General features: G+C 46.2%; 1 protein-coding gene across 1 annotated transcript; it reads left to right on the top strand.

The window, feature by feature from the left end:
- Positions 1-9,240: 9,240 nt before the first annotated feature.
- On the top strand, positions 9,241-10,226 carry LOC141613708 (uncharacterized). Its single transcript, XM_074432453.1, has 2 exons — positions 9,241-9,246; positions 9,414-10,226. The coding sequence occupies exons 1-2, from the start codon at positions 9,241-9,243 to the stop codon at positions 10,224-10,226; spliced, it is 819 nt and encodes a 272-aa protein (XP_074288554.1).
- The last annotated feature ends 882 nt before the right edge of the window (positions 10,227-11,108 follow it).

Genomic DNA, 11,108 nt, shown 5'->3' with positions numbered 1-11,108 from the left:
AGAAGCCCCGGGTCCCAAAAATGTAGTGGGCCGTGCATAGGCTCGTTTCGGGCCGAACATAGGGTCTTGGACTAAACCTGAGGCCGTTCCCTTTGTAGATCCGTTGAGGATACGTTCTGAAGGGGAAATCCATGCTAGGCCGGCCAACAAGAAGAACAAGGGGAAGATGTACCCTTAGGGAAAAGCCAAGCGTAGAATGGAGGAGTGAAGATTTCCATTACCCACTTTATTATTATGTTGTATTAGAGTTGTGAGTTTTTTTATTATGTTGTACTAGCTATGTTTTGTGTGTTTTGTGCTAGTTTTATTATGTGAGGTATCTTAGTCGACACCTTAGCTTTGAGAAGTTGCAGACTCGTCGAGCTTTATTTGTTGTTGAAATTGTAATCCCTCCCATTATTAATTAAATAAGAGGATTGCTCGTGTCGAAATGTGAACGCTTCTTTCTTCCATCCATTTTGTAAAGGCAATTCGGCTTGATTCGTCCTAAACATTTGCACTTAGGAAAGTGGGATTTTTGTAGGAAGGGAGAAAGGCTCATTTTTTGTATTTTTGGGGAAAAGGGAATGTTTTCCCTTTCTTTTTTTTGAAAGTTCATGTCGGTGATGTTTTTTTGATTATGGGGATGGTCGTTTTTTATTATAGGGATGGTTGTATCTTTCTCGTGTAACAAAAGACTACCTACATATTCACCTGAAGAAGTGAAATCAAACCATGCTCATAGTTCAAAATGTTTTGTAACTTTTATTGGGTTTTGTGGTTGTATCCCTCATGTATAAGAGGGACTGCCTACGTATTCACCTGAAGAGGTGAAATCAAACCATGCTCGTAGTTCAGGGTTTTTTTTGTATTAGTGCAAATCGATGTTGTCTTTGACAGATCAAAGGGCATTCGAAACGGGCAAAGTGCCGCAACTTAGACTCGATAAAACATGCAATTTCAAATCAGAACGCGTTGAGGAACTTGACTTGAAAAGGGTTGAGGCGGTTGCTAGTTGTAAAACTAGGGTTGAGGTCGTTGGTTGCTATGGTTCAAGGGTAGTATTTCTTGAGTTGGTCTAGGTTGGTTGGGTTTGTAAGATCCTCCCCATCTAGGTCACTCAGTCTCACTGCGCCCCCCGAAAGTATTTTTTTTTACCAGGTATGGCCCGGCCCAGTTGGGTTTGAATTTTCCCCTCGGATCGACGGGTAGTGGTGCTCGAACTGACTTGAGGACCAAGTCGCCCTCCTTGATGTTCCTGGCTTTAACCTTCTTGTTGAATGCCCGTTGTATACGTCGTTGGTATAGGTTGACGTTGTGCAAGGCGTTGAGCCGCCGATCGCCTAGAAAAGTGAGTTGCCCGTACTTTCGACGGGTCCATTCCGCCTCAGGGACCTGACTCTCTAGTAGGATGCGTAGAGAAGGGACCTCTAACTTTACCGGTTGAACCGCCTCCATACCGTATGCTAGGTAGAAAGGTGTGGCGCCTGTCGGTGTTCGAATGGAGGTTCGGTATCCCCAGAGTGCGAATTGGAGTTTGCTCGGCCAATCGCGGTAGTTGTCTTGCGTTTTCTTGATAATGGTAACAAGAGTTTTGTTAGCTGCCTCCACCGCTCCGTTGGTTTGGGGACGGTAGGGGGATGATCGATGTCGCTTGATCTTTTATTTGTCCAGCAAGGACCGAGTTTCCGCCCGAAAGTGAGAGCCTTGATCGTTGATGATTTCATGGGGAACCCCATATCGGTAGATGACGTTATTCTGGATGAACTTGGCCACTTGTTTGGCGATCAAGACTGCATATGACTGTGCTCTTACCCATTTGGTGAAGTAGTCGATGGAGACGAGGACGAAGCGATGCCCCTTGGTGCCTGTCGGGTTAACTTTCCCGATGATGTCGATGCCCCAGGTTGAGAAAGGCCAGGGTGATATCATGGTGTATAAAAGGGTTGGTGATATGTGTTGTATGTTGGTGAAGATCTGGCAATTGTGGCAATGTTTGACGTAGTTACGGCAATCGGCTTCCATGGTGGTCCAGTAGTAACGCAACCACATGATCTTTCGGGTAAGCATCATTGCGCTCATGTGAGGGCCAAATTCTCCGTCGTGGACCTCTCCCATGACTTTTTTGGCTTTGTGATGGTCAATGCAAAGGAGGAGAATCCCTTGGGGTGTTCTTTTGTATAGTTGATCTTGGTTCATCACGAATTGTGACGCAAGTAAACGGATGGCTCTTTGTCCTCTTTGATCATAGTCGAGAGGGAATTCGCTTTTGGTTTTGTAGTTGAGGATGGCTTGGTACCAAGGCTCGGCATGGTTTTCCTCGTCGTTGTTGATGGCACAGATGTGAGCTGGCTCGCTCCTTCTCTTGGCACATAGGAGCATTGATGTCATGTCGTCAGGTATATTGACGAGCGCGACAAGTTTTGTTAGGGCATCAGCAAATTGATTTTCCTCTCGTGGCAAGTGGAAGTAGTCGACTTGGTCGAAGAACTCGGCCTCTTAATTGATTTTCGCTCGGTAGCGAGCTAAGCTGTCACTTCGGATTTTCCATGATCTGGACACCTGATTGATGATGAGCGAGGAATCACCGTGACCCTCAGTCTCTTGATGCCAAGTGTTATGGTTGCTTGTAGGACGATGAGGCATGCTTCTATTCAGTGGCGTTGTTGGTGACGGCGAAGTCTAGTTTGACTTAGATCGGAACATGTTGTCCCTCTGGTGATATTAGAAGGATTCCTACCCCGAAGCCTCTCAGATTAGATGCACCATCGAAGTATAAGTCCCATGCGTCGGAGTCAGCACAAAGGATGTCTTCGTCAGGAAGTGATCATGTGTCGGTCGTTGGATCCTCGTTGACGAGATTCTCTACTAGGAAATCGGCGACTGCTCTTCCCTTGATAACCTTGAGGGGTATAACCTTGAGATCAAACTCGGACATCATGAGTGTCCAACTAGACAGCCTTCCTTTTAGTACGGGTTTTTTAAAGATGTATTTGAGCGGGTCCATCTTGGAGTAGATGTGGACCGGGTAGCTGAGCATGTAATGCCGCAGCTTCTTTGTTGACCATACAAGGGCAAGGCATGTCTTTTCCATTTGGGTGTACCTTGTCTCACACTCGATGAACTTTTTGCTGATGTAGTAGATGGCGCGTTCTTCGCCCTCGACTCTTTGTGCTAGCATTGCTCCCATGGCTGTGTCGGTGACAGTCAGGTATAGGGATAAAGGAGTCCCTAGTTGAGGTGGCATGAGGACAGGAGGCTTGGATAGGATTTCCTTTATCCTGTCGAAGGCTTTTTTTTACAGTCGTCGTCCCAATCGGTGTGATCGGAGGCGCGAAGTTTCTTGAAGATTGGTTCATAACTCATGGTGAGCTTGGCAATGAAGCGGTTGATGTATTGAACCTGGCCGAGAAATCCCCGAATCTCCTTTTCGTTCTTAGGCCGAGGCATTTGTTGGAGGGCTTTGATTTTGGTTGGATCAATCTCAATGCCTCCTTTGTTGACGACATATCCTAAGAGTTTTCCGGAGGTGACCCCGAATGCACACTTCTGAGGATTTAGTCTCATGTTATATTTCCGCAGACGAGCGAAGAATTTACGAAGGGCGCTGATGTGGCCATCCTGTTCCCTTGACTTGACAATCTTGTCATCAACATATACCTCTACCTCCTTGTGCATCATATCATGTAGGAGAGTGGTAGCGGTTCTTTGATAGGTTGCTCCGGCATTGATGAGGCCGAAAGGCATGACCGTGTAGCAATATGTACCCCACTGTGTAGTGAATGCAGTCTTGTGCATGTCTTCCTCAGCCATTTTGATCTGGTTGTACCCGGCATACCCGTCCATGAATGATAGGAGAGCATGCTCGGCGGTGTTGTCCACCAGAATATCAACATGTGGCAAAGGGAAGTCGTCCTTTGGACTCGCCTTGTTCAGATCCCTGAAGTCGATGCAAACCCGAATACTCCCGTCTTTCTTCGGTAAAGGAACAATGTTGGCCACCCAGTCAGAGTATTCAGACACTTTGATGAAACCAGCCTTGAACTGTTTATCCACTTCTTCCTTGATTTTCAGGGCCCATTCAGGACGCATTCGGCGCAGCTTTTGCGTCACGGGTTTAGCTCCTGGTTTAATAGGTATCTGGTGCTCTGCAATTTCCCTTTCAATCCCGGGTATATCCTTGTACGACCAGGCGAATACGTCCTTGTATTCGAGGAGGAGGTCAATGAACTGTTGTCTTTCCGAGAGGTCAAGGGTTGTCCCTATCCTAAGTTCTTGAGGTGTGTTGTTGGTTCCTACGTTAATGGGTTCGGTCTCCTCAATGATGGGGGTTCTGGTTTCCCGTTTGTCAAGTTCTTTGGCTAGGTGAGGTGGGTAGTCACTCAAGTCAAATTCCTCATAGTCATTCAGAATTGCATTGCAGTTAAATTGAGACGAGTCATAAGAAAACTTAGCTTTCATTAAGTTGACACGAGCGAAAAGCTCGGAGAGGACATATATCTCATGGTCATTCACATGTGACACAGCAGAGGAGGTGGCCCCTGGAACAAGCTCCAGGTTGTCACCTTCCATGGGAGTGGAGGTGACTCTAGTAGACTCAGCCTCCGAACCAGCCACAAGCTTGTGTTTAGGTGATTTTTACCAAATTGGTTGTTTTAGGTCAATGTGGTCTTACTCGTTGGTTATTTGATTGATTGTCTGTATGTCGATATTTAAATAAGGAAATAATGCTTGTAATGTAAATTGACACGTAAGATTTGGTGACGCGGAAAAACCAATGTGGGAACAACCGCGGGAGGGACGGTACCCTGCCAAATATTGCACTAGCTTTGAATAGGAGGATGATTACAATTGAGACGAAATGTAAATCTTGCTAGCACGTAGTATTGGACGTGTAGGATCTTGGGTGAATGTCTGTGTGAATTTCCTTCTTTGAATGCTTCCTTGGCTATTTATAGGGTAAGAACCCTAGACGTATCCTACCTTGATTATGGAAAGGAATACAACTTCCATAATAACTCTTGCCATAACGCACGATCTCCCTTTATTCTCCCTGATCTCCCTTTATTCTCCCTGACTCCTCTTTCCTAAGTTCAGACGCTTCTTTTAACGGGCTTCAGCCTTCTTTCCACGTGCGTGCCGGCCCATTCTCCTTTCCTTATGCTCAGCTCAACTGTGGGCTCCCCTTCTCCTATCCCTTCTCTTATGGTCCATTACTTATTACGTGGGCCTTTCCTATTATGTGATTTTTAGCCCAAACAACTTATGATAAAACAGCGGGAAATGGACCTTGACTGGGACATCAGGAGTGTTAGGAGCTATGATAGACTCTGACTCCGACTCAGACTCAGATTCTTCTTCACTTCCCCCTTTGAACATTGGGCCTTCTCCAGTTGTGATCTAGAGAATGCGGCCTTGGCGATCGGTCCACTCGACGGTTTCCTCCAGCCCTGTGTAGCTTTCTCCGGGTCAGTATTAGAGATCAAGGCGGTCGGGTTAAATTGGTTGTCCTTCAGAGCGATGTTGATGATGTCCTCATAATCGAGGTGCTTGATGTTATCCTCTCCAAAGAGGAGAATGACAGCTTGTCCGTCAAGGCATGAGGACGGCTTAGACTTGGTTGATGCAGCCTCGGTGTTGTCGGGGATGAAGTAGCAGTCCTAGAAGACTTCTACACCTGGGTACCTGACCTTGGCCACAGAGTCATAGATCAGCTCCGGAAAGCCATGGTAGAGTTCGGACTCTCCCTCGGGGATAAAGTATCCATTGAGGGTCAGATGATAGGGACGGAGGATAACTACGTGCTTCTTGCGCTTTCGAACTAGGAGGTTCATTTCCTGTAATCTTTATCGGTAGGTCCATAGCCCAGCCCGAAGGGGATGTTGGGGACCTTAGCCTGTTTCAAGGGAGGTAAGGTGCTCTTCAGTGGATTGAGGGGTAAACCCGGGAAATAACCCTGGCGCATCAGAATGCGGTTGACTGTGAGGTTCGCAAACGGGTCACAATCGAAGGGTGTTGATTCATCAGTTATGGAATTCACGGCTTGGAATCCCCACATTTTATTGTCCTCCTCCTCGATGGCTTGGGAGGCTATTCCCTTTTTCATGACGGCTTTGATCGGGGAAGCAGGAATTGTGATCGTTTTCCCGTTGAAGGGGACCTTGATTTTCTGGTGAATAGTTGAAGTAACTGCCTTGACGGCTTGGATACAGGGACGTCCCAGAAGCATGTTGACCGAGGCGTCGATGTCGACTACCTGAAAACTGGTTTGCCTCTCCAGTGGTCCGGTCGTGACAGTTAGAGTGATAAGCCATGCGACCTTACGACGAGTGTCGTCATAAGCGCGTACTGCTTGATTGGTTGGGACCAAATCAGCTTCTTTGATACCCATTTTATGAGCCATTGTGAGGGGAATGACATTCACCGCGGATCCGTCATCCACAAGGACTATAGGCACATTCTTTTTTAGGCATTGTACAGTGATGTACAGGGCCAGGTTGTGGTTGGCTCCGAAGGGAGGGATATCTTTGTCAGAGAAGATGATCGGGTTGCTCAAATCAGGGACATCCCTTGTCATGTGTGCCACCACTTCTTCCGGGGAGGAGGTAGAGGGCACATTCAATTTTGCCAAGGCTTGTAGTAGAGCTTGCCGATGCTCGAAGGATGTGGCAATCAGTTGCCAAATTGAGATTTTGGCTTTTGCTTTCTGTAGTTGTTTGAGGATCGAATTCTCGGGAGCCTTGGGTTGATTGTCTACGTCCGGGACGACTTGGTCATTCGTTGTTGGAGTGACTGTTGAGTTGTTTGGTTTTTGATAGGGGCATCCGGACCGGGTAAGATGACCGGTCTCTTTTGCCTGTTTCTCTTTACCTGGGACAATATAGACGTCTTCAACATCATCTCTCCAGATGCCATTGATTTCGGGATCTCGAGGGTACCTTGGAGGGGTATTCCTCAGTGGGCAGTTTTTGTGAGGGTAGTTTTTGTGAGGTTGATTATTCTGATGGTAGTTATCGTGAGGGTAGTTTTTGTGAGGTTGATTATTGTGAGGGTAGTTATCGTGAGGTGCATGCCAGAATGGTTGCGGGAGCAATCTATCCTGGTGAGGGTAGTTTTGGGTGTTTGGGGGACCCTCCCTCGGGCGTGGTGTTGGAGGATTGAAAATCAATCGGCGGTAAGCATCGTCAAGTCGGGTAATCCTTTCGGAGAGACTAGCTATAGCTTCCTCGACATGTTGGAACATGGCAAGCTTAGTTCCAGCACTGAACACAAATTCCCCGTCCAAGGCATCCTTCTCCAGGGCATTCACCTCGTCATCAATTGGCAGGATGAGGTGTAAGCATTTCAAGTTTGGGTCATCATCGGAGATAGCATGGATTCCCAAAGGGTTTGTTTTATTGTTTGGTTTAGTTGGTGGAGGCAAACGCAATTCTCCTTTATCGATCATGTCTTGGATGAGGTGTTTTAGCTTGAAGCAGGTTTCCGTGTCATGACCTTTCCCTTGGTGGTACTGACACTAGGCATTAGAGTTCCAGAAGCGCGATTTCTTAGCATCAGACAGATCCGGCGTGGGTCCGATCGGTTGTAGTTTCCCTTGGTCCATAAGCCTCTTTAGGGCGCTTGCATAAGTTGACCCTATATTAGTGAACACTCTCTGGGGGCGCTCAGTTCTCTTGGTGGTTGGTTCAAGGAGGTTGACCTCATCAATCTTATTCGTCTGACCATAAGGGCGACATCCGGTCGATGCGGATCCTTGGTAGCCTCTACCGGTGGTTTTGGCTTGGACACCCTTTCGGAGGTCGTCTTCAATGCGTGTCCTAAGGATTTGAAGATCCTGGAAGGTCTTGATGTTTTGGTACCTCAGTAAGTTGGCATACACCGGGCGGAGATTGTTGACAAATTTTTCCACCAAGGTTGACTCACTCGGCTTGCTAACCAACTGAGCACTTACTCTCCTCCAACGGGTTAAGAATTCGGTGAATCCCTCCTTGTCATTCTGGGTTAGGACCTCAAGAGTACGGGTATTGGCTGGGATTTCGACAATGTCGGCATATTGCTTAGCAAATTCAACTGCGACCTCATCCGAGGTAGTAAGGTTCATCGGGTCAAGGGAGTAGTACCATTGGCGAGGGATCGATTCCAAGGATGATGGGAAGATCCGAGTGAAGAGTTCCTGTTTAACCCCTTTTATGGCCATGTAGTCTTTGAAGGCTCGAATACGATTGAGCGGGTCCTCTACTCCCTTGAATTTGGGCACATCAGTCAGGGTAAAGTTGTCAGGTAGTTGATCCCCAACAGGTTCAAATCTTCGGTTGTTTTCAAGATGGATATTGTTACCCCGGGCTAGGAGTTGTTCATCCAAGAGCTTGAGCCTTTTCTCAGTTTCAATCAATGGCGGAGTGTTGTGTTCTCCAGCCTCCTTGTTTTCCAGGGTGTCGATACGGGTCTCGACATGATCCAGAGTGACCTTAAGAGCAGTGAGTAGGCTGGCTAGCTGAGCAGTTGTGACATCTCTGTTGTTATCATTGTTGTTGGAAGAAGCTGAAGACGGGGCCATGGTTCTGAGGCAGAAAAACGGCTCACATTACAACTCAATCCGACACGGTTCAAAGACTAAACGCAGGCAACGTAAAGGACGAGACAAAGATCAGACTCAACAAGACCAGGATGACCGTGTGTGGTACCTCGGTGCTGACTCGATTTATGACGTGACGGTGTTGACCTAACTTTTGAAACGCGTCCAACGTACCGGCGTAACGCCATTGGACGAGTCTCGTGGTGAGACGACTCATAAGTAAAGACCCATAAGTATGTTTGCTTCGACTTGATAGACACGAGGCGGAATGGAATGGTGGACTAAAGTTTTCGAAAAAAGAAATTTTCAAAAAGATTCATTTGTCGCTTTATGGACGGCTTCCGAAGATAGGGATCTCCGCAAGTCAGTCAGTTGAAAGGGCTGTCTTAAGTTTGTTTGCAAAAGACGGTTTTGTGTTTGAGTCGGCTCGGAGAAAAATGTACTGTTTCTCAAGACGGTTTTTGAAATTCAAAATCGTATGTTTTGAAAATCGGGTTTTGAAATGTTTGGAGAGGTCTCGGGGACGGTGAATGGTCCTCGGGATCTCGCAAGTGTCTCGAGAAAAGGGTGTGTTGAAATGGTTTTAAAAAAGGTGATTTGAAATGGTTTTAAAAAACCGAGTTTGAAAATCGTCATTACGACGGCCTAGAAAGGCGTGTTGAAATGGTTATAAAAAAAGCTTAGCTATGCAGGTAGGCTTGTTCTCATTAGAACTGTTCTGACTCAGCTGTATACTTTTTGGACTAGAGTCTTTGTCATTCCTCTCACTGTTATTAATAGGATTGAAGGGGTATGCAGAAACTACTTATGGTCAGGCTCTGACTAGTATTTGAAAACCCCTGTTGTCTCTTGGGAGAAGATATGTAGTGAGAAAAGATATGGAGGCCTGGACATTGTTAATGCTAGGATTTGGAATCAGGTTGTGATAGGTAAGTATACATGGTGGTTAGCAGCCAAAGCTGATCATATGTGGATCAAATGGGTGGATCATGTTTATATGAAAGGCAAGTCTTGGCAAGAGTACACCCCTTCTTCTAACTCTAGATGGACTTGGCGCAAAATCTGCCAGATAAGAGATGTTATGAAACCTGGTTACCTCAATGGAAAATGGATTGACAACAATGGTAATTATTCTGTTTCCAGTGGGTATAAATGGCTATGTGGTCAGCAAAGCAAGGTTACTTGGTGTCCAGTGATCTGGACTCAAACTAGCATACCTAAACACTCATTCATTGGCTGGTTGGTTGTGCAAGAAAGGCTCATGACCAGGGAACGATTGTTGAATTTTGGTTTTATTACTGATGGAGCTTGTCTATTCCGCCAGTCCCATTTAGAGACTCATCAGCACTTGATGTATGAATGTAAGTTCAGTCAGCTTTGTTGGGATCTTATTCGAGGTTGGCTTGAGATTGACTTCCCTACACCTGGCCTCGTTGCTTGGTGCCTTAATTGGAGATGCAAATCTCTTATGAAGAAGCAGATAGTGTTCACTGCTATTGTGGCGGCATGGTATCATCTCTGGCATGCCAAGAATGTATGCAGGCTAGAAGCGGTGTTGATTACACCCTCAGTGTTACTCAAGCAAGTCAAGCAGGATGTTTGCAGGAGGTGTAAAGATAGAGTATGGTCATTGAAGGCCCACAAGCTACCATGGGAACCTACATATGACTAGTTAGTTTTGAATTAGTTTGGAAGTCTGTTGACTTGTAAAATCTAGTTTGGTGTGACAATTTGTAACGAACTATCCTATTTAAGATTTAGAATATATTCACATTCCACCAAAAAAAAGGCGTGTTGAAATGGTTATAAAAACCGGGTTTGAAAATCGTCATTACAACGGCCTAGAAAGGCGTGTTGAAATGGTTATAAAAACCGGGTTTGAAAATCATCATTACGACGGCCTAAAAAGGCGTGTTGAAATGGTTATAAAAACCAGGTTTGAAAATCGTCATTACGACGGCCTAGAAAGGCATGTTGAAAAGCAACGGTCGGCGAAACACCGAGGTTTGAAACGGCCATTATAACGGCGCAAAAAAGTGTTTTTGAAAGTTTGAAAAATGACACGGAAGGACTTATTATCAAGTAGCACATAAGCACTCACAGTTCACTATATTATGCATAATGCTGACACGGGTTTTGGCTTATAAGGGTGGGTTATACACCAAGCAATCAAACCTTGATTTGCGAGAGGGATACCAATCCAAACAAAATGTGTAAGGAGGGTGCCCTAGCCTCGTGCTCAAAAGTGATGAAAGCTCTTTGACGAAACAGAAATGTATGACGTCAATGGTATGCTTGACTCAATCGGGATTCGAAACGCGGGGATGAGAAAACTCACGCCGACGAGACGAGCCAATTGATCGAAAATGGTTAGGTTGTGGGCCCGGACAAGGAACCTGACCGTGACCGTAATATCAATTAATGCATTCCAACCAGGACCTCGTTCGAGTCTCACCATCTAGGGATCACAAAGACACAAGTGTCCTAGTTTTCCCCAGCGGAGTCGCCAATCTGTGGACGTAGCTACATGCACGCCCCAGCCGATCTGTGGGAC

The sequence above is a fragment of the Silene latifolia genome, chromosome 11 (assembly GCF_048544455.1).
Source record: "Silene latifolia isolate original U9 population chromosome 11, ASM4854445v1, whole genome shotgun sequence".
NCBI classification, from domain to species: domain Eukaryota; kingdom Viridiplantae; phylum Streptophyta; class Magnoliopsida; order Caryophyllales; family Caryophyllaceae; genus Silene; species Silene latifolia.
Note: the sequence above shows the minus strand (reverse complement) of the source record. Positions and strands in the feature narration are given on the sequence as shown.